The sequence below is a fragment of the Papilio polytes genome, unplaced genomic scaffold (assembly GCF_000836215.1).
Source record: "Papilio polytes unplaced genomic scaffold, Ppol_1.0 DF822067.1, whole genome shotgun sequence".
NCBI lineage: Eukaryota > Metazoa > Arthropoda > Insecta > Lepidoptera > Papilionidae > Papilio > Papilio polytes.
In genome coordinates, this window is record NW_013527137.1 from 8,899,401 (window position 1) to 8,923,521 (window position 24,121).

The following is a 24,121-nucleotide window of genomic DNA, read 5'->3' on the forward strand; positions in this document are numbered from 1 at the left end:
CAAAAACTACGTTACCAGTGAGTAACATAGAATATGTTCTTGTATTATTTTTTAATTTCACGAGGACGAAGTTGCGAGGAATAACTAGTCAATAAATACAAGTAGAATAAATTATTTTAAACTCTTTGAAGTAAATTTAAATTAATTAATACGGTTTTGTAAATCACCTTTTACGAGTACATAAATTATGTGTTTGTGTATCTGTTTAATATAATTATACTCCACTCAAGTAACTATAAAACAGCAAAAAAATTAACATTATCATCAATAGCGCATTTCAATGTCACTTCTAAGAATACGACATAAAAACGGAACAATCGATTATGTTAGGTCGACAATGTTCGCAAACTACGTATTGTACAACTTACGAGAGAAATAAATGGTTTTAAAAAAGTATCTTTTGAGGACTTAGCACGAAAATTTGCGAAATATTCAATAACGTTATCGAATTTGTATTGGTTATATGCAGCGCCCCCTATACATGGTATAGTACACCAACAAACTTAAAACAAATTTTTATCGAAGATGTTACGAGTATTTTTCGTATTAATCTCAATTTATCACTGAGTGACATGTTTAAAACAAGTAAATAGACTAGCGAATTATATTTCCATTTAGCATAATTTTAGTATTCTCTCGCCTCATCCACAGTCATAAATAAAACGAGGAATTAAAAATTAAATATATTTAATTCAGATTTTAAAACAAGGTGAGATCTTCCCAAACGGGATCTAAGCGACATAAAACTCGGCATAGAATTCACATGTGATCATGTTGCTTATATTGTAAATAACATTTCTATATATATTATTGATTATGAGGTATTTTCTTCGTTCCATACGAAAGGCTCCAATCTTTTGTTCTCAGGTAGTAAAAGATTCAGTTCTTCGATGTCTTGTAATGACTGTAAAGAAAAATGTATATCAGAATATTACTCCGACGTTTAGATGGATGGATGTTTGTTAGAGTTTGTAGCATAAACGGTCAAACGTATTTCCATGAAATTTGGTATAGTTGTAGAGGATAATCTGGAAGAACACATAGGGTACCTAATTTTTTATTTCCACACGAAATTATAGTGAAATCTGTCACATTCTGGAGATATGTAATAACAAACATCTATCTAAACTATAGTATAACGCATTTCCATTAGTAAGAAGTAAGATAACTTCTTAAAAGACTAGAAATGGTAACTAACCTGGTTGACGAGAGACCTGCATCTGGATAAGTGGTGTGCGACCTCTCGCACGCGCGACAGCCGCTCCGCGTGCCGCGCGTTCGCTCTCTGTCTATCCACCAACAACGAATAGAGACGGGAGATCTCCGCATCTATCTATTGAAATATCACAATTACATAACACATTTTTAGATTAAATGTAAGGATAGGCAAAATTTAAAGAAATAATATACTGAAGTTTCATTTTAAATAAATAATAATTTAAGCAAGTTTCGGCTTAATAGAACACTTCTTTTGTCACCAACTTCTCATTAAGTGTGAGAGAGATATAGACCAAGTTAAATTCGACTATAAATATTTCGCTAAAATTTTACTTTATTTATTGACAGATGAACAAGTGACCACCGCATTATGAAAAAAACAGCGAAGTCACCTACACATGCAAGCATTTTCAGAGGATTTGCCTATCCTTAAAAAACTGTGGTATGCACATCCCCTGGCTATGCGTCCCATCCTCCGTGAAATCAACTGCCGTTCGCATTCTTGTAAGAAAAAGGATAGATTAAACTTAGAACTAGGGTATGCATACTCATTAGAGGAAATTCTGAATTGCTCCCAATTGATGCTTGTCTTCCATGTGGTCGTGATGTTGTTTCAGGCTTTGTTTTGAACAATCTACACACCTCTTTAACTTTAGAAGCTAGCGTGAGTTCGTCAGCGGCAATGGGCTGTGCGCAGGCGGAGAGGTGCGCCTGCAGCCGCGTCGTCATACGAATCCACGGTCGATAATCTAGTCCTACAGTACACAAATGTATTTAACAGATACAATATACAAATATTTACTAGCTGTTCCCGTGCGGCTTCATCCGCATGAAATTATAAAAAATGATTTTATTGTTTACATTTGTCAAATTATCAATAGCAAATGTCAAAATGACGACATGACAAACGTTGGCAATCTTGCTTTCTTGATGTTTTCAACAACTTATGGTCTCTTTCCCACATTAGGGTTTTTATTCAAGATATTTACCCCTAAGTTCAATTGCGTAAAAATGTATAGCCTAAAGTGTGACGTAAGTGTAGGGCTTTTTATTAAAAAAAGAATTATTCAATAACATACTATAATTGCTGACATCGTAGGCAACAAAGAAGTGTGTTTTTACACTTTATTACAATAGTATAGTATACATAACAGCTAATTGAATCACACAATTACATTGGAATATGATAAATAAGCATACACAAAAGTAATAAAGCTGTTTGGACAAACCGCAATGTTTACAAACACTTATAATTCCATTTAATTAATGTGTTAAAAAAAATTAAATCTTTTAGGAACTTAGCTTGAAATTATTGAATAAATTTATATAACCACTCACCAGCTATCACTTCAGGATCACGAGCACCGGGCAAACCAAGGGTACCCCTCATGATGGGGAGAAATGTAGGAATTTCCTGGAGATTTAAATAAAAAATATTAAGCAACAAGGTACCGTCTAACCATATGACATCTAAATATTAAAAATAACAGTATTTGGGTTATTCAAAATTAATTATACAAATAAAGTAAAAAAGTCATTAACTCATATAACCAAGATCTCGGAACCTACAAGAAATTTGATATGAGTAAACCATAATCAACTATACTGGTCCAATTTGTTTGGTTTCATACACCTAACAATTTGTTAGCAAAATACCTGCAATCTTTGTATATCTTCATCCAACTGTGTATCTGACGCAGGTTTAACAACAACAATATCCCTGGCACGTTTGGTCTTCCGTGCCTGCAGACTCATCTGACGCCTCTGTAGTAGAGACTTTTTATTCTCTGCCATTCTTTGATTCTTTGACGAATGTTTGGGAGAATCTGTAAAATATAACAGACTAAAAAAAATGAAATCATTGTTTTAAAGAATATTGGTATTAAATTAAAAAAGTTAAATTTCTTATGAGAATAATAAAAAGATGTCACTGATTTTTCCATAATAGATATTAAATAAATACCTCCAATAGGACGATCAACAGTGTAAGATATATATGGTAACTCAGAGTCTGAACATATGCTGGCCCCGGGAGAGTTATTACCACTGGTAGTTGCATCACCTCTGTGGGAATCTGGAAGAAAATAATATTATAAAGGGCATAAATCATAGTTAAATATTAATTGTTCAAAAAAAATTAACTCATCCCCACTTAACATCATTTAAGATTACAGTTGAGTTAGTTTTTTTTTAATATGGCAGAACTGAGTACAGATACAAATGCCTTATTGCAATGGATTTTAGAGCTGACTATGGGCAGTAGTAACTACTATACTTAACAGAAGGTCTCTTGCTTATCACTCTCTACAAAATTAAAGCACTTGTACTTCACATATTTTGTAAAAAAAAATATATTACCTGGTACATTTGTACCAGCTATAGTGTGCCCTCGTCTAACAGGAGGTGCCCTTTGTGGCTGATTCTTGGGTGGCATGGACTGCTCAGAGCCCATTTTTAGCTATCTGTGAATTCAAAATGTGGTTAAGACCTAAAAAACTTAATAATTTGAAAACATAAGTAATTAAACACACTATAAATTATATTATAGGTCCTGTTACTACGTTAAACAAAAGTCAAAGTAATAGCAAGTAGTAAATGTACGTTTATAAAGTTTTATAAAAAACACATGTGTAGTTGAAAATCGTACAATACCAAATTAAAATCGCCGTCCGTAATGGGAACTTCATAAAATTAATTCTGAAATAATGAGGATAAAGGCAAGCTTAATATTTAAAGAAATATTTGTATTTATTGACACTGACAATTCTTAATACGTTGACAATTGAGTGACAGTAGGTCTATTTGCTTTTAACAGATGTAAAGTTGTTAAAAATCGCAATAATTAATTTGCAAAACATTGGAACAGGAAAATTAAAAGTGTCGTTACGACACTTAACATGGCTCTAAAAATCATAGTTCAATCGGAGTTTTCTCAGAATTACAAGTTTTGAATACAATTGTGGTACTGGTAATACCAAAATCATCAATCATGTGTCATTTTGACATTGACGTATACTGTCTACGTAAACAACATTCCGATCCAACTCTACGTTTATTGAGTGAAAGTTATGTTAATTTCTTTTAAACCTAATAACAATAATGGTAGATGAAAGTACCAGAAAAACTCTCAGCAGTATACCTTTATTGAAAACAAAGGCAGGACCGAGAGACAAAGAGCTATGGGTGACTAGATTAAAGGAAGAGTATCAGGCTCTAATTAAGGTAATTGACACATATTTAAAAATATGGGAAACTATTTCATTACAATGAAATATGTCAAAACTGCATAATGATTGATTGTACAAAGTAACATGCATTCATTTTATAAATTTGTTTGTATCACTGAAGTGTGAAACTTTTCTGTGTTCCAGTATGTAGAGAACAACAAAGCTGCAGACAATGACTGGTTTAGGTTAGAGTCTGACAAAACTGGCACAAGATGGTTTGGCAAGTGTTGGTATGTCCATAACCTACTCAAATATGAGTTTGATTTGGAATTTGATGTAAGTTAATCGAATATGATCACTTAATTCTCCAAAACATTTATAAATATCTATGTTTTAAATTACAACTTAAATAGACATTCAATGAGAATTTTTTGCAGTTTATTCACTTTGGTTTAAAGAAATAAAGTAATTAAATAAAACTGTACTTTGATTAGTACAAGTGTTATAATTTGTGTTCTTTTAGAAAATACTTTCATTATTTTTTTGTATATTCCTAGATTCCTGTGACATACCCAACAACAGCACCGGAATTGGCACTTCCAGGCTTGGATGGGAAGACAGCTAAAATGTATAGAGGTGGCAAAATTTGTCTTACAGATCATTTCAAACCTCTATGGGCCAGGAATGTACCTAAATTTGGTATTGCACATGCTATGGCTTTAGGAGTAAGTTTGTTTAGTTTTTTTAATGGCAAATGAAGACCCAGTATATTAATAACACTCAATATTGATTGTAAAGTAAAGTCAAAATGATGAATAATGGAAGTGATTGTCAGTTCTACATATTATTGAGTTTTAGTTTGATTGAGAATGTTATTTTGTCTATGATGGTTGAAATTGCTGAAATAACAGTTGAACTAGCTAGAAAATTGTAAAAAGGTTGTTGTAAAACTACTGTATGCAGTACCAGACTTCTATACCTACTAAAGAATTTCTATGAATGTTCTTACTAACATCATTAATGATGAGTTTAGATGGATGGATGTTTGGAATAGTATATACAAAGCTTTATCTAGTAATTCCTTGCCATCAAAGTTGCGGGCAAAGAGTTCATTTTTTACTTTGGAACTAGTTTATCTTATGTGATCAATGTTATAAATGCGAAACTTTAAATGGATGGATATTTGTTACTATGTTTATAAAATAGATTAATTGATTTTGCTGAAATTTGGCAGATATGTAGTCTAGAAGAATACATAGGTTACTAAAAAAGTTTTTAAATTTTTTAAACCTAATGTTGATTGATTTAATTTTCAGTTGGGTCCTTGGCTGGCAGTTGAAATTCCAGACTTGATAGAAAAGGGAATAGTTACTTATCAAGAAAAATCTGAGGAAGCTAAATGACAGATGTTATGATGTTTTGTACAGAAATTACGTAATAAAAATATGTAACATGTTTTTGATACTCTTTTATGTTTTGAATACCTTTTACTTAATATTATAAATAGGAAAGATTTATATTTTAAAAAATCTTTTGCTATTCAATTAAGGGTAGGCTACATATCTGCAATTGTTGATGTCTATGGGCAGCAGTCGCTTTGATATTTTGGTTGATTCAGGTGGCAGCTTGCTCATTTGCCACTTTGTAATAAAAAAAAAAAAAACAGTGAGATTGGGGCCACAGATGTATTCCGTACAGAGACCTAGGCTTAGTCAGCAGTTAAGAAGAAACGTTATGTGATATATTTCTACCAATAAAGCATTTTTTTGGAAACCATCAATAGGTGGTTTTATTTGGTGGTGTACCGTTGATACTGATGCACCCGCCATGCCTTAAGTACTGCCTGTTGAGGCTCAACCTCACACGGGGGGATACGGAATGTACATTTTGGTCCTTCGAGCCAGATGTACAGTCGCGCTACGAGTGACGAGGCTCGTGTCAAATGACGAATGTCTTTTCTATTCCTTGGAACATTAGTTATCAGAAGCTATACACCTATTGCTGTTTTAAATTGAAAACTATAAAATGTATCGCAATTTATTGTATTACAAATTTTTACAACATCGTAAACTTGTCAGTAACAAAAATATAACGAAGTAAGTTCAACTTGTACCGAAATATTTACTTAAAGTTAAATAATGACGTTTTAATAATATTTAAAATGTCTCTTAAAGTTACCAAATAAGATAAAAAAAATTCTTCTACAATTATGAAATTTAAAAAATTTACACCTGAGAAAAATTTCCGCCACCTATCAGCTAATCACAATTTTTAAAGTTTGATTATGTTAATACATTTTTGTATATATCGCATTTTATACATGTGTGTAATTTGTACTTACAGAATGTGGCCCCCGCGCTATATCTATGTAATTTGGATATGTACCATCGTTACTTTAGCTGAGGATGTAAGTATATTATCAACTAGCTGTTGCTCGAGACTTCGTCCACGCAATTAAGATAAAAAAAGTAGCCTATAATATACCCGTCTATGACAGCTACCCTTCAGTGAAAGTCCGGTCGAAATCGGCCCAGCCGTTTTGAAGATTACGCGAAACAAACGCGGTTTGCGGACAGACAGACAGACAAAAAAAATTAAATGCTACTTTTGTTATCAGCAACGCAAATACATCATCTTCCCGAAAACTGGAATTTTTCTTTTGATATTACAGACAGACGTAGTGTCTGTCTGTAATTTTATTATATTCATAGATGAATATAGGATTAAGTACCTACTGTTTTCGCGCGCTTTTCATCTATGTTGTAATATTTTTAGCCGGATCCTTCAAGCACTATTGATCCAGTGAGTATTGATAAACATTTATTATTCTTTTTTACATTTACAAGAATATACCTACTAGTTATAAAAGTAAGCTACCTTACCAAGCATTGTAACAGACGTGTTTGACGTTTCGTTTTCATTTAATGTACTATATTTTTAGGCGAGCTCTGTTCCCCCCGTAAGTATTTTACTTTATTTGTATAAGTACGAGCTTTTGCCGCGGCTTTACTTTTGTATTATTTTAAAAAAAAATAGCAAGTAAAATATGAGTTCTTCCAGACTGACCTACATCTGTGCTAAAATTCATCGAGATCAGTAAAGCCGTTTTAGAGATATAATAACAAACATTTATCCATTCAAGCTTTCGCATTTATGTTAGTGTGATTTTAAATTTATTTTCTCTTATGATTTACGTTTAATTATTTTTTAGGGTGATCCTAATGACGCGGTAATTATTTTACATAACTATTGTTTATAAGATACTAGTTTTCGCCTATGCCTCCGCATGAAATTAAAAAAAAAACAAAAGTGAATAGCTTATATATTCTTCCAGACTATCCTCTACATCTATACAAAAATTCATCGAAATCCGTTCAGCCGTCTAGACTACAAATTCTAACAAACATCCATCTATCTAAACTTTCGCATTTATAATATAAGTATGAAGTATATTTATGTTTTAGGGCCAATCTGGTCCAGCTGTGAGTTTTTTACAAATTTAGAAAGTCATTTTTATTTATTGGCGTATCAATTTAGATAGTCCGTATATTAAAACAATAACAACATCTTTCAAATTTGTAGGCTGAAAGTTCGACTGTGTCGGTAAGCAAAACAAAACATATTATTTTATTTTTATGTGATATTTAGCTGAGAATTTGATTTTTTAATTTCAACACAGGGAGACGCAGAGCAAGAGGTATATTTTTAATTTGATTATTGTAAAGTTTTGTTACTTTTACGCTTGCCTTAATACCGCTTAAGTGTTGATTGTAACTAGTTTTTTTCTTCAGGCCAGTACCGTTGTGGTAAGTATTTTTAAAAATTTAATTCTATACGTTGTACTCTTATGGTTAATTTTATTTATTTTAACCTATATAAATTATAACACGGCTAAACTCACGTGATAACATTCGGTGTAGGCACCAACAGTTTCGAACTCATTTTTAATCAAGATAAATTAAGTGATTAATCACTCACCCTGAAGAAGGACCCCCAACGGGTTCGAAACTGTCGGTGCCTACACCGAATGTTATCAAGTGAGTTTAGCCGTGTTATAATTTATATACTATAATGTCTCACGAAAGTTTTAATAAGTTATTTTAACCTTTCTGTTTAGCTAACAGTAAGTACTGTTTAATTATATTCAGAGAACTCTAATTTTAAGTCTATCAAACATGCTATAAATGGGTAAAAAGTACTATTAATATAAATATAAATTTGCCATTTACAGTTACCGGTTAGTGTTTGACTTTAGATTTTTTAATATTTGGATATCAATTTCCTACTATGATCTAGTCCAAAAAAATCAACTTACTAAATATTTCATTATTTATGTTATAGCTGGAATTCGTAAGTTCCTTTTTTATTTTATATTTAGTTTAAATATTCTTGCCGTTATTTTTTTGACGCGGACATTTTGTCATCTTGCGACTGAAAGTTATTGATTTTTTGTTTTTTTTTTTAGACAACAGTAAGTTTTGTTCTATTCAATTATTAATATTGTATCAATAGCATTATGTTAAAAAGTGGTTAGAGATATTGCATAAATTATGCCAATTTAAAAAAAATACTCACACTAAAATTCATTTGTTTCAGCCAAAGGTTTGTTGGAGATTAATAACATTGAAAGAAAACCTTTCTTATATTGAACGTTATTTTTATAAAACTGTCTACATTTTTTTCAGAATGTGGTAAGTATAAACGAAACGAAGTTAAATAACATCACAAAGTAATACTTTTGCGATCCACTTTTTCTTTCGTTGAGGATTTTTTTTTATTTAATGATTTGTTTTTTTTTTCTAATTTCAGTTTACGGTAAGGTTTATTCAAACTGTAACATTTTTCATATTTTTAAAATGAATTTGATTAATAAAAGATAGTTTGTTATTGATTGATGATTAATTGTTTTTTTTTGTGACTAAAGTTTGATCATTGTTTTTATTATTTATTTAATTTCAGGATCGCTATGTAAGACATGTTTTCAATATATAATACTAATAATTATTATACGAGCTTCATTACTTAAAAAAATGTCTATTGGAAAACCTACTTAAATAATAAAATATTTTACCTCTCTTGCGATTCGACCATAATGAAAACTCAGTGTACCTTTAGTATTAAATTAGTTTAATACGTATTTATACCGTTTTTTTTTTTTTTTTCATGGTTACTGCTGATTCTGTTTCCTTGTTCACTGGTTAGTATAATTTTTCTCGTTGACTTTATCCACTAATAATGTCCTTTATATATGTTTTACGGAAATTAAAACAAAATTACTCTGTTTCAGCTATAGGGCGTAAGTAAATTTATCGCAATTAATAATTTATCGCATATAATATCGTAATATTCTAACCTATTTTACAAAATTACAGCAACCAGTAAGTAAAAATCCTTGTAGTTACGTCCACATTGTAAAATTATATATATTTTTTTGTAATCATTCTGTATTAAACTTAAATGATATAAAAAACTTTATTTTTTTAGGTAAAGGTGAGTTTCCTACAAGTTGGAATACTGTAAAAAATATTAGTAGACTAAAAAAACTTTGTCATTAAAATACGACCAAATGTCCGAAAAGAATAAAAACCATTTTTCCCTATACCCAGTATCATATGGAATTGTGAACCACTTCTAGTGTTTTTTTAATTACAACAAACATAACCTAAAAATATGTAAAAGTCATCACACTTAAATAAGAATATATGCATTTCAGGAAGATGTAAGTACAATCGTTAAACATTGTCTAAATTTTAATTTGATCAGTATCAAAGGAAGAAAGAATTTAACTGAGTATTTTCCTAAGTGATCTTTACTAAAAAACTTAAATTTATACCTTAAAATTGAACTGAAAGTTAAAATATACGGTGTTGCTTGAAACTTTATTAAATGTTAAATTTATATGTTATTTTACAGCTCATTGTAAGTACTTCCCTAGTAACCAATTAAATAACAATGTTATACAAAAAAAAACTGAAAAATGTACTTTTTTTTGTTATAGATGAACGTAAGTCACAAAAAATTGTAAATTAACGACATACCTTACTTTTCAATATAACCTAATTGCAATGCTTTACGTGAGAGTAAAAAAACGTGTTCATTATTTTAGGTAACAGTAAGTAAGCCGTTTAATTTCATGAAATAAATTTGAAATCAAAATGAAAATTCCTGATTGTAATTTTTTCCTATTCAAGCTTAAGGTATGTTTAAAAGATAATTTTATATTTATTTGATATATTTTTAACTTTTTATTACTAATAGCGGTTTTGTTTTTTTTTTTTTTCATTTCCAGGGTGGAGGAGTGAGTATTATTTATTGTGTATATTTTGGTATACTTGTAGTCAAAGTTACAATTCATTGTTATTTTTTTTTAGCTTCTGGTGAGTGTTGCAATTATATTATTTACTAACCTAACAATAATTTTAAATAACTATGATTTATATGTATTGCAATAATTTAATTTTATGTGAAATAAAAGTGTATTTTCCTTTTTAGCAAATTTACGTACGTATTACAGAATTTATACTTTCTCTCTACTGTTGGATCATCTTGAACGAAATGTAAATACAAGAGTTTACATTCTAGACATTAACGTATATAAATATTTTCAGACTGAGGTAAATACATCATAATTATCTATAAAACAATTTCAATTGATTGTTCAACTTTTTTAAAAGCTTCTAACCTTTTTTATTAATTTTCAGAGATGGGTAAATAATCACTTTCATAAGTTTTACAATATCGTCTTTTGTTATATTTAAAGTTTTAAAAACATGTTACAATTTACATGTTACAGATGACAGTAAGTATGAACATATAACATTTTCATTTATTATTTCACGTTTTACTAGCTTTAGTCTACGACTTTTCGTGCGGAATTAAAAACTTTGTATCCTTTGCGTTATTCCAGACAGGAAACGGAGATAGATTGTTTCAAATTGTTGTTTTAGCTAGATCCGTTTATCAGTTTGAGAGACACCTGCTTACATACATCCATCTATTTTAATTTTCGCATATTTATAATAAGAAATTTTATGTATATAAACGATAACAAAGAATAATCATCATCATCACCAGCTCACTATACGTCCCCACCGAGGGGCTCGGAGCCTACCCTAATATGGGGTGACTAGGCCTTAGTCAACCACGCTGGCCCACTGCGGGTTGGTTGACTTCACACATATCTTTGAATTTCTTCGCCGATATGTGCAGGTTGCATCACGATGTTTTCCTTCACCGTAAGAACGTCGGGTAAATTATGTACATATGAAAATTCGAAAAATCGAAAATCACATTGGTACACGACGGGATTCGAACCCAAGACCTGTAGATTACAAGTCAAGTGTTCAAACCACTGAGCCACCGACGCTCACAAAGAATAATGATTAATCATAATTATTAAACTTTTCAGTGACTATGTAGTTTAATATTATTTTTAATTTATAAATTCCAATTTAATTTAATTTAAATATTATTATTTTTTTCAGTATTTTGTAAGTATTGAATACACATTATTTATACTATTCTTACAATAAAATTATTGAAAATTGTAATTATTGGAAATTAGAATCGTATAATAAAATTAACTACCTTTTCAGACACGAGTAAGTATTAGTTAATCTAATGAAGATTACTAGTCGTCATCTTTTACATAGTTTTGAGTCGAAATATAATGTGAGTAAACAAAACACTATTTTAACTTCGATCATATATTTAAATGTATGTTATTTAAGTGAAAAACCGTAGAATCTCTTAAGGAAATCGTGGGAATGGTGAATAACAGTGGTAGAGCCGGCTTTAACATCTTCGCACGAATAGGTCGGCTCGCTCGGTGTAATACCACGACAACACAGAAAACAGGCGTGAAGTGGAAGCAATTCCGCGTTTCGTCTGATGAGTGTGGTGCCGGAGACCTAATTTTAGTCCCTTTCCCTTTCCACCCTGTTCTTAACAGGAAAGGATGGGAATGAAAAATGGTTTTGATGGTGGATAAGACACATAGAAAGGGAAAATGTCATCTTTATGTTCGTCTCCTCCTCCGTCAATCAAGGGTAGGCAACGCATCTGCAATTGCAGATGTTTATGGGCAGCGGACGCTTTCCATTTCGGTGGATTCAGGTGGCCGCTTGCTCGTTTGCCACCTTATATTATAAAAAAATATCTGAAATCAAATATGTACTTAATAGAATAACATATTTTTTCTCTATATTGTCTCCAGCCTGCAACGGTAAGTAGAATTTCCTTTAGTTTTTCCATTTGTTAGTCTGCCTTACAAAATATTTATTAAAAATTTTCTGTTTTTTTTTTACAGAAAGTAAGTGTTTTGTTTTATTTTATTCTTTATTGATTTCGGCATAAAATCAAAACCTAATTAATTTGTGAAATGTGTTTGCAGGTTGGCGTAAGTATAATGCAACTAAAATTTAAGTAAAACTGAACTTACCCAGTTTTTTAATTAATCTTATTTTTAACTTACCAAAATGTGAATTATGTTTGACATATTTCATATCTAATATCTTGTTTCATTTAAATTCACATTCGTATAATTATATTATAGGTTAATTTTTGATTATTTTGTCTTCACTATTACAGTGCATGTGCATCACACGAGGACCTTTGCCCAGATTCAAGTTAATTGGAAACATTCACTTTCCCAAAATAAAGGTTTATTCAATATTTTTTTAATACTAGTTGTTAGTAAAAAAATAACCCTTCTAAAGCTGTTTACTAAATCTACAAATAATTTTAAGAGGATGCATTTAAAAGTCTGAATTAAAAACTTGTATAATTTTACAGGTTACACCCGGCACCTACGTGTCTCTACCGACTGAACCAATGTCCACACTATGCCCGCCGTGTGTTTGCCCGTCTTGTCTCAAGAGTTCCGATATGGGGGGATATCCTAATTACTGAAATAAGGATTTATTTATATTTGATTAAGAATCAAGATCTTAATTAGTATATTTGTAAAAATTGTTCAATTAAAAAACAAAAAAGCTTTTGTCACAGTATTCAATTTTTGCTGAATCTACTGCTGCTAAAATGTTTAATAGAAAACGATAAGTTGATCCAAAAAATGCTTTATTTCACCTACAACAATAAAAATGTAGTCTAAATTGCTAAATATATCCTAAAACTTAAATTACAATGAAGTTCTTGAGTCGTGCTGTTTCGTCAATTCTTTGATACATTCAGATTCATTACTGGAAGTGAATACAGATGCATGAGACATGTGTAATAGTTCAACATCTATGTTGTCAGTCATCGATACACCTGGATCTGACGATATACCGTGTTTAGAACGTCTGTGTAACATTGTCAACATATTCTTAACTAAATTATTTTTCGATGTCTTGCTCGATACTTCTGATGACGATGTTGGTTTAGGTTGATTAGAAGTGTAAGAGAATGTATACTTTGAGATATCATCTCCCCCAAGAAACATCATACCTCTTTCTGAAAGAAAATCATCAATAGAGTCATTTGAAAAGCAAGCTTGTGCTCCTTTATCGGTAGACAATGATATTGCTCCTTTCCTTTTATTTCCAGCTGAATGTAAATCATGCCTTTTAGAGATTTTAGGGTCGCTTGTATTCAAACAATCGTAACTATGACATTTGATTTCTTTTTCCGATGAATCGCTACCTTTTTTATCGAATCTTTTGCTCGCTTTATCGCATTGGTAATCAACTTTTTGAACAATGTTCTTAGTAATTCTGTCGCTTTTTAAAATGTTTTGATTTTTATCGGAACGTTCATCTTCAAAGACTACTTTAGCTTCGCTTAATTTTCGTGATGGTCGAGGTACTATTTCATCGTGTTCATTTTTCTCGTCTTTCTTAGCTTCATAGTCTGCGGTTGGTCCTGTATTATAAGTCTGTGCGTTTAATCTCAAAGACATTTCTGGTATTGCTTCAGATTTAGTATACTTGTTATCTATCCAGTCCCGTCTAGTCAAACATTTCGATAGTATGTCATCAGACATACTTACTTTTAAACCGTTTCGATCCTTCTGACAGGATTTGTAACTCTTAATTTTTTTGTCAATATTATTAGATGAATCGCTTACATATTTATATCCCGTAGTCTCAGTATCGGTATTACTAAAAATCAAAGGAGTAGTCATAGATACATCTGTCGTAAAATTATACAATTTACTGACAAGTTTTCTCTTTGAAAAGCATTCGCATTTACTTGAAACGTAAAATATAAGAGCGCATATTAAACAACATTGCATAAAGACCACGGTAATTAAAACTATAATTGTTAATTTATTATTTACCATGTAACTATGTATCTTTTCACAGATGCTGAATTTAGATATATAACTAGTTTCATTTGACGTAAGATTTTCAGATACATTATTAAGGTTTTGTTCTGTTAAATTATTCTTATCATTACCCGATATTGCCAGCGAAACTGTTCCCGCGGAACAATTGCTCGGTTTTTCTAAACTCTTTATGAATTCAATATCTTCATCTACAATAGATCGTCCTCGGACACATGTATTCGATATTGGATCTAAAACTACTTCTGGTAACTCAGATATGAAATTGGAAACACAAACAGGAGTTTGTACACATTGCTTTGCTCTTTTAGACCAATATGGTTTCCTTCCATTATAAAAATTATCGCATTCTACTGGATTACAATTGTTTAAAGGATCTTCATCGATATTGTTACATTTCTTAATATTATAAGGTAGATCCATTGACTGCTTCTTATTCTCTACATAAGTATCAAAATCAATTTTAATTATTTGCCTTTCTAAACGTTTGTGCTCGTTCTTCAATTTTGAATCAAAATTTACAATGCAAAATCCACGTCGTTGATAAGGTCCTAAGATTGGAGCGACGAGCTTTAGTACTTTTTTTGAACCTGTAATGAATTAATAATCTTAGTTTGACAACAGTTTTATTTGATTTAAATCTTCTTCAAACTAAAAAAATAGGAATAATTATTTTAAGTTTGAAGTAAGATCAGGAAGAATTTCATATCGACATTGAATGACCTTTAGCTGAGACAAATATAAAATAGGGCAACACAGAATTTACTAGTAACAAGCTTGGAGAAATTCCCGTGAATGGTAAAATAATTCAAAAGTAAAATTATCTGAGATCTTCGAGGGAACCGCAACCAATCGAAGTTAAACATTTAACTGTAAAGCTTTTTATGTTACCATTTTTAAAATTACCTTTTGGTATGTTCTCTAGGCAGTTGCCCACAATATTAATTGTATCACAGTCCAAATTATAATCAGATTTCAAACAGCACTGTTCAGGTGACAACTGCACCTCGTAATCCCGTTCCGACGTGTTGTTTATAACAACATAAAACTGCAATCCAATAGCGCACGGGGAGACTGACTCAAGACCTGTACCCAACAATTTAAGACCACTCTCTAAAGCGATAATGAATTTAGATAAATAAATATAAATTATAAATAAAATACATTTGTAAAAATTCATCTGTTGTCATTTCAAAACCATATTGAAATGTCAATAGACAATTATCATGCACAGATATTTTAATATGAGTATTCATGGATACTTTTTGGCGTGAACTTTTTGTTTAGGGGTTTCTGTTGATTTTACAAGTTGTTACTACACCCATTTTTGTCAAATATTCCAAGTTTTTTACATGAACTAACTTATTTCTTACTAAGATTATAACTAAATGCGTTTACTTATATGGATGTCTGATGCATGTCTATTACTACGTGTCCCTAGAATGGCGTATTAGGCTGGTTACTATTATCTAATTTCTATAGATTTCATGTTTGTAAAATATTTCATTTTACTACGTAGTTTCGTGAGTACGTACCTACTTATTCTTACAGGGTCTACTATTTTCAATTATGTAAATAAAAAGCTCACAACATATTATAAAAAGATTTATTTGTCGATGGCAAATTTTTCAACATCTTACTTAAATATTCCTTTATCATTTGTCCTTATAAAATAACTGAGCAATTTGCGTACATCACCCGGCACGTTGGTTCGTTAAGAACAAAAGATCTCTTCTTGCCGACGTGCCAATTTATATCAGGCACTGCACTATTATGAATTAAAAGATACATTTCTAAGAACGTAGTTTCAATACCCATATTGAATAAAGTTATGTATTGCAAATTTACATAAAACCACATACTTTAACAATTCTTACGAAAAACTAATTATACATTATTAAATGGTAACTCCTTAAAGTCCATTCGATTCTTTATAACAGTATTTTTAATCGCAGAATCTTTAATATAAAAACATACTGTCATCTCCCTTATTCTATTAAAAAAAAACAGAGACAGCAATAGATTTTCAGCAGTGTAAACTTACATTACAAAAGGAGTATCAAACTTACGTAGAACGATTAAGAAAACATTATATTTGTACATTCTGTAGAATTAATTGATCTAAGTATTAAGGTTACAAAATATACGTCTATATCTACCATTCTCCCAAAATCACACAATACAGATAAGCGTATTAATATAAAATATTTATCAAGTTAAGCCAAATCATATTGATTCAATTCTAACCGTACAAGAGTCTACCGCAACACGCATGATACATCACCGTCCCGTTCATACTCTTTGACAACAAAAGAGACGACAATGTTTCATGGAAGTCGAAATTCACAACAGCAATTTTCAATCAAAAATAACTTTTCATGTACAGTTCCAGATACAGAAGTATTGTTTATATTGAGGTTGTCAAATGTCTTGGCCGCTTGGAGCATAATGTCGCTACACAGAAATAGTAAATGTTAGATAGCTGCGGAAAGAGATGCGGAGGGCTCAGCACAGCATACAACCTTGAGCCGCCAAGATATTTGAAAATAATTATATCACTTTTAGGTTAGGCGATCACATATTTCGCTTTAGCCAGTAAACTTCAAATCTAACCGTTAAATTCTACTGAAACACTTATATTAAAATGTATTCTGCACTTTTTAATCAGAGTTCAATAGTAAAAACCGATTTTCATTGAATTATAACCTAAATCACAAATAGCATTAGCATCGAAAGAGCTTAGCAATCAGTTGTACTAATTATAGTATTAGAAATTTAAATAACGTTCTAACTACACAATTTAAAACTATATTACACGCCTATACTGTATCGTAGTCCTCCCCAAAGTAACCTTAAAACTACAGCTAACAAAATTGAAGAAAACAGATAATGCATAACTTTTAGTTTATAATGCTTTTTGAGTCCAGCTGGGATCGTATCCATTGGGTCTTTTAATAGGTACACTCGAATACCCTTAACATAACTACTGATGTATTCTTTCCAAATTAAATCTTTCAAATTAAAATCGAACATTTGTTTGTCAGCTTCGCAGAGCTCTTTGAAAAGTGACTGCGTATTTTCATTGTGAAATTTCCATTCCCTTAATGCGAAATATCCGATGACGGCGGAGAATTTGTCGATTTTCGTGTAAGCTTTTCTTAACCTGAAATGAAAGAAGGGGCACTTTAAGTCTTTATTTTCGAGGGACATTTTTATTATCATTATAAGCTTGTCTGGTCAATTGAAATCGTCTAAAAATATTCCTTCTTCGTTGTACTGTTTCTTCTAATTGCTCTTTTTTTAATACAATCAATCCATCAATTATGTTTAAATGAAATACTTACATAGGTTTCTTGCCAATAACCACCGCCAACGCGTCAATAATATAGGCAGGTATCCAGTGCAGGAATAAACAGATAAAGCTGTACAAGAACTTGGATGGAGTTATGTAGAAGATGTAGTACCACACGGCTTGCATTGTTGGCACTTCTAGACCGTACACCTCGTTGTATCTCATGAAGTTTTCTATAAAAAAAAAACAATTGCTTTAGTTACATCAGAAATCTGGCAGAACGTAATCAGTCCAACTCTGGATTACCAACTATCCTTTTGAACGTTGTCAAACACGACGTAATCTATACTAACATTAAGAGAAAAGATTTGCATTTTTATATGTTTTGAAATAACTCAAAAAGGTCCGAATTTTAACACCATTAGAAAGCTACGTTATCGCTGAGTAACATACATATACTATATTAGTTGAACGTGGGCGAAGTCATGAGTAATAGCTAGTTTGATTTTCCTATCATGTTAAATACTTACTCCAAGTCAGTGGTTGTTCCACAGAAGATACGTAGTTATAAATCGGTGGGGGCTCGTCGACTGGCGGCGCGTCTTCGTGGTTACCCGGGTAATCGCGCGCTGTCTTCCACGCTGTTGCTATGCACGCATTCACCACCATATCACCAGGAACGAGGTCGGCTACTGCCATTGGATTGCAGTTTAATGCATGTAAAAGTCCTACTGCTGCACCAACGACGACCTAAAAAAATGAAAAAAAAAAACTATTAAGTGAATCTAGGAGACCATTTAACTAGGTAAAGAATAATGGGGAGGTTAAAACGTTCACATCAGTAAAATTATTAATTAGCTTTATCCAGCAATGCGGCCGCGTTAAATAAAAAAAAAATAGTAACATATTCTTCCAGACTATGTTCTACATTCGTGCCAAATTTCATTGAGATCCATTCAGCCGTTCAGGCTGGAAACCATCCAGATCTATTTAAACTTTTACATTTATGTAAAATATTAGTAAGATAATATTCTTACCCCAGTTGGTCCATAGACATTATCTATCCATCCAGCGATGGGCTCTTTAGCTGTTCCAACGACTGGAAAAAAATAAGATTTTTTTAGAGATATAATTCATTAAACAGTTTCTATAACATATTTTAAGTATTGAAGCTTACCGATAGCTGGTCTGAATAAAGCAACAGGTAATCCCTTTGAATATCTCTGCACGATATCTTCTGCGGCTGACTTCGTGTATGCGTATGTGTTTGGGAACTCACCAAGTAAACTGGGAATTAAAACATTCAATATTATGAGATGATGAAATTTTTTGGGGCTTGTGATATTTTACTCTATGGTATCAGTTAGTACTTACCCAGGAGTTATGTTATTGATGGTTTTTTCATCCATACTTTCAACTAGATCGATTAGTTTTTCGCCACTTAATGGACTTTCGTAGAACTTCTCTTCTATTTCTTTCAATGGGCAATTGCTGTAACAAGCAGTATAATTTAATATTACAAAATTCAATGAATTTTTAAATACCATTTGCTTAAGGCAGTGGAAGTGTACTATGCAATAAATGACTGGTCTTTTTGTCGACCCTTGCGGTAACCTCGGTCCGACAAGAGACGTCTAAAATGTAACCATAATTATGATAAAATTCAAGTACCTGTATGCTGTGGAAATATGTACCATAGCTCGCAATTTGGAACAGCCACGAGCCAATGATAATATTTCCCTTGTTCCTCGAACATTGATTTCTACAGCAGTCTTCAGCGCTTCGTCAAATCGTACTGTCGCTGCGCCATGGAAAATGAATTCAACCTGCAAAAGCGATTTACATTTAAAAATAACAATATTCTCATATACATAATACTGATTGAAATCATGACTTGTGTTTTCTTTCAAGTGACTAGTTCCATTCCTGCTATCTATAACTTATTTCATTATCAGTTATTTGCCAAACATCCAATAACGAAGTTTTAGTTTTCTTTAAGGTCAGATGCAAGATTCTAGATCTATGTACAATGTTATTCATTTAGCTTCACATACATCTTTATTTCTTATTTTCTATATAATATATTTTACAAGATTTGTGAAAAATAGAGCACCACCGGCTGCGGAATCCGATGACTCAAGCAACCAGTGGTCAGGGGTGCAGACAGGAACCTCCTCATTATGCGTGCGGTTTCTAAAATAACCGCCTTTTGAATCGGGCCCTTAATCCAGCTGTCTAACGAGAGCTTCTCGAGATGTTGGTAGAAGCTCTTCGCTTTCATTAAGCTTATTGTTAGTAGGTGATTATAAACTCAAGTATGTGGTACCTCATTAAGTAACTTCTGTCTATCTTCATTACTGATGCCAAGATTAATTTGACCGACATCTCCTTCCACGATGCTGATTTTCTCGATGAAATTTGGTTGTTCCTTTCTTAGTTTGTCATAGAGCTGTAAAAAGCAATATTGCATAAGATTTTCTATGAAATTCATAAAGACATTACCTACTTTCGATCACTATTATGTTCAATATTAGCTACTGCACGCGAATTCGCCCGCGTGAAATTAAAAAATATAGCCTATGTTACTCACAGATAAATTACCTTTCTAACGGTGAAAGAATTTTTAAAATCGGCCCAGTAGTTTTTGAGTTATTTCAATACATACAAAAATACAAATCTCTTTATAATATTAATGTAGATTTTTTATTGTAGTTACGATTACTCTCTTCACCTTATGGTCAATTCATATAAAATTTGGGCAAACATTTTTGTATCATTTATAAAAAAATCAATACAAATAAAGTTTAGAGCTGTGTATTTGTTAGCATGTTCTCGAAGACGTGAAAAATCATTTATGTTCCTCGATAAATAACATTTGCTATTCAAATTAACATTGCATTATTGGTAGCTTGTTTATTTATTTTATAACAGGCTAATGTAGGTATCCTAATTTGTCATATTCACCGTTTATGATTGCACAGTTAATCGTCTGTTTGATAAATCAGAAAAATATCACTTACCACATCGTCGAATTGTTCCTGAAGTCTTTTAATTATCTCTTTGTTTTTCTTCGGCCTTGCCAACAAATACAATCTCTTGAGATCCGAGCATGATCTGTAAAAAATTAGGTAATCTGTTTTTTTATTTACTTTTTAAAATAGTTTCCCTGTTACTACTTGTCTGTCTTTACCACTATAATAGTACGTCAAATTAACCTTTAACTTCAGTTTCTTAAAGACATTACAGTTAGAAATGTACACTTAACAATGGTTATTTCTTGTAAAGATAGTATTACGTACATTAGGAGTTTATATTCTATGTAAGTCTTCGGACAACACAATGATTGACATCGGTTTCGTGGTATGGAGTGCTTTGAATGCAGATTGTATGCCTCTTTGCGGCATAAGAGCGGGCGCACACCTTTGGCTAAACTATCGGACAACATATGTGCGTTTGTCGATTATACCCATCCAACTCAACTGTTTAGTTGTACAACTAAAAATTGACTATTGTGCGGATGTCAATATTTATTATATTAATTTATAGTTAAACACCGCCAATTTCCCTGACTGTACATGTTTCAAATGCATCGTTATTTCATTTGCATATAGAACAAAGCAAGTCGCTAATTATTATGTTATAAACAACCAGGTCAAGTTCAAGTCGTTATTACTATGCAAAAGTAACATATAGTTAGTTGGTATATGTTTGTCATGTTATTAAATAACTAATAGTTACTGGGATATATTACAAATGATTTAGTATATTATTGATGAATTCATAGCCTCCGGTTTATTTGTTTTATTAAAGTACTAGCTGTTGCCCGCGACTTCGTCCAAGCAATGCAAAGATAAAAAAGTATCCTACAATATGCCAGACTATGTCAGCTACCCTTCAGTGAAAGTCCTGTCAAAATCGACCCAACTGTTTTGGAGATTACACGGATTAAACGCGATTTGCAGTCAGACAGACAAACAAAAAAAATTAAATGCAATTTTCGTTATCAGCTACGCAAATATCATCTCCCCGAAATCTGGAACTTTTCTTCTGATATTACAAACAGACACTCCAATTTTATAACATGTACAGATAACCAACCACTTTACTGATTTATTGCAATGTTTTCTTTTATTGTGACAGCCTTTACTTAGTTTACGTAACTTAATTGTTATCGCCCTCGATCGTGTACTTATTTACGTTTAAGTGAATAACTTTATTTCCAAGTAAATATGTTACGAAAGGTGAACAACATACAAAGGCCAAAAACATTTAATATTACCACTTTGCGTTAAAGAATTATTTAAAATATTTACATTATGTAAGCCATTATTTACATAAGTGATAAGGAAAACCTTCACCTTGTAGAAGTCTATAAAACCTTGTTATTTATTTTAAACTTTATAAGTTCTAATATCTGTTGATAAAATTAATCGCATGTAATAACAAAATTTCAATTTATTTCAACTTTAGGGATAAATTTCGTAAACAAAAAACACCTTCACATTATACTTAAAATCTTACTAATCTTATTTCTTACTAATATTATAAATGCGAAAGTTTAGACGGATGGATGTTTGTTAGAGTTTGTAGCCTAAGCTGCGGAACGGATCTCGAAGAAATTTGCCATAGATGTAGAGTATAGTCTGGAAGAACACATAAGCTACTTAGTTTTTTTTAATTCCACGGACGGAGTCGCGGTCGAAAGCTAGTAGTTTCATAAAATCTTTAATAATAGAAAATTTTTGTATAAAAAAAATTCTCTTTCAAACGAAATGATTACCATTGGCATTTCTTTTTTTATAAATGTTATCTAATAGGTATTCTTGCATTGACTTGTATGGATGTCTATTGTTAGTGAAGGCTTGCATACAATAGTCAATATGAAATATGTTCAAATATCCATTCAATCAATCGAAGTTACAGAGATTAAAAGGAAAAAGTATATCAAGATAGAATAGAGATGGAATGCATTGAAATACATACAAATGTATGCACAACCATGCGTAAGGTATTCCATAGCTCCGAACAAAAGAATTAAACGGGATCGTATATAATTTAGAATGAGATATTTGGTTCTAATATTATGAATTCGAAAGTTTAAAAGGATGAATGTTAGTTTGTCGCCTAAACGACTGAGCGGATCTTGTTGAAATTTGGCATAGATATGTAGGATAGAAAGAACACATAGGCTACATTTTATTCTAATTCCCCGCGATGGAGTCGCAGGAGAAAGTTAGTTTAGTTGCAATACTTACTACTAATATTATAAATGCAAAGTAAAGATGTATCGATGGATGGATGGATGTTTATTAGAGTTTATAGCCTAAACGGTTTAACGGATTTCGATGAAATTTTTTATAGATGTACAGGATAGTCTGGAAAAACACAAAGGCTACTTACTTATTTTTTTAATTCCACACCACCGAATTCGTGGGCGAAACCTAGTGTATATAATAATTAAACGAAATATTATACACAATTTTGGATCATTGAAATCAGATTACTAAATTAAATTAAGTATTACATTGTAACGCAACAGAAATTAATCCATTAAAAAACAAAGAATACAAGTTTAAAAACCGGATAAAGTAAAGTTCAAATGTATTATCAAGAATGAATCGTTCATTTCCTTTATGTATTCATTTTCAATTTTTTTTAATGTTTGTTATCAGCGAATAATTCAACACCTAATATTGTATAATTTTCTCATTTACTTTACAAGTTCTATGCCGAGTCTATTTAGTTTTTATATGAATTTAAAATTATCGAATTAATAGAACTGTCTATTTTACAGCCGGTTTTTATGAATCCAATAGACATTGAACTTTAGTCTGCTAAATCAAGAATGATGGAGATTTTTTCAACTAAAATCTTATGTTGACGTAGGTTTTAACAGCATCCAGTGGTAGCGAAAACAATGTTATTGAGTATAGCGTATAATAAATGGCGTCAGTCTAAAATAAATAATATGTGACGTAATTGAAAACTTTTATAAATCATGAATAACATGTCAACTTAGAGCCGGCGCACACCTTTGACTGAACTATCGCACAACTGTTTGGTATGATTTTATATTTAGTTGTGACATTAAACAGTGGAATGGGCTGCGAAACAATCGACAATCGACAATCGCACAACAGTTGTATAATTGTTGAGTCA

At 31.5% G+C, this 24,121-nt stretch overlaps 4 protein-coding genes across 7 annotated transcripts in view; 1 reads left to right on the top strand and 3 right to left on the bottom strand.

Annotated features, from left to right (window-relative positions):
- Positions 1-670: 670 nt before the first annotated feature.
- On the bottom strand, positions 671-3,981 carry LOC106107155 (loss of heterozygosity 12 chromosomal region 1 protein homolog). Of its 2 annotated transcripts, none has more exons than XM_013287868.1 (8): positions 3,871-3,981; positions 3,577-3,680; positions 3,182-3,292; positions 2,875-3,044; positions 2,557-2,632; positions 1,861-1,973; positions 1,199-1,333; positions 671-904 (listed from the first exon to the last, which is right to left on the bottom strand). In XM_013287868.1, the coding sequence occupies exons 2-8, from the start codon at positions 3,668-3,670 to the stop codon at positions 815-817; spliced, it is 789 nt and encodes a 262-aa protein (XP_013143322.1). In that variant the 5' UTR covers positions 3,671-3,680; positions 3,871-3,981; the 3' UTR covers positions 671-814. The 2 variants fall into 2 exon arrangements, with proteins under 2 accessions (XP_013143322.1, XP_013143323.1); XM_013287869.1 differs by having other exon boundaries at positions 3,866-3,981.
- A 243-nt stretch (positions 3,982-4,224) lies between these two features.
- LOC106107156 (ubiquitin-fold modifier-conjugating enzyme 1) lies at positions 4,225-5,852 on the top strand. The gene is made up of 4 exons (XM_013287870.1): positions 4,225-4,440; positions 4,590-4,721; positions 4,943-5,110; positions 5,702-5,852. Exons 1-4 carry the CDS (start codon positions 4,318-4,320, stop codon positions 5,786-5,788), a joined length of 510 nt encoding a protein of 169 aa, XP_013143324.1. The 5' UTR covers positions 4,225-4,317; the 3' UTR covers positions 5,789-5,852.
- Positions 5,853-13,446: 7,594 nt separating this feature from the next.
- Positions 13,447-15,885, bottom strand: LOC106107148. Of its 3 annotated transcripts, XM_013287862.1 has the most exons (3): positions 15,577-15,885; positions 14,665-15,260; positions 14,393-14,485 (listed from the first exon to the last, which is right to left on the bottom strand). In XM_013287862.1, the coding sequence occupies exons 1-3, from the start codon at positions 15,848-15,850 to the stop codon at positions 14,483-14,485; spliced, it is 873 nt and encodes a 290-aa protein (XP_013143316.1). In that variant the 5' UTR covers positions 15,851-15,885; the 3' UTR covers positions 14,393-14,482. The 3 variants fall into 3 exon arrangements, with proteins under 3 accessions (XP_013143314.1, XP_013143315.1, XP_013143316.1); XM_013287860.1 differs by having other exon boundaries at positions 13,447-15,260; positions 15,577-15,884; XM_013287861.1 differs by lacking the exon at positions 15,577-15,885 and having other exon boundaries at positions 13,447-14,485; positions 14,665-14,750.
- A 377-nt stretch (positions 15,886-16,262) lies between these two features.
- The window catches only part of LOC106107149 (fatty acyl-CoA reductase 1-like), a 29,128-nt gene continuing 21,269 nt past the window's right edge, over positions 16,263-24,121 (bottom strand). Inside the window, exons 3-11 of the mRNA XM_013287863.1 lie at positions 20,983-21,076; positions 20,289-20,411; positions 19,634-19,788; positions 19,337-19,453; positions 19,140-19,249; positions 19,000-19,061; positions 18,493-18,712; positions 18,015-18,195; positions 16,263-17,833 (exon numbers count right to left, since the gene is read on the bottom strand). Of these exons, the coding sequence (XP_013143317.1) occupies positions 17,482-17,833; positions 18,015-18,195; positions 18,493-18,712; positions 19,000-19,061; positions 19,140-19,249; positions 19,337-19,453; positions 19,634-19,788; positions 20,289-20,411; positions 20,983-21,076 (1,414 nt within the window). The 3' untranslated portion in view covers positions 16,263-17,481. The remainder of the gene's footprint in view (positions 17,834-18,014; positions 18,196-18,492; positions 18,713-18,999; positions 19,062-19,139; positions 19,250-19,336; positions 19,454-19,633; positions 19,789-20,288; positions 20,412-20,982; positions 21,077-24,121) is intronic.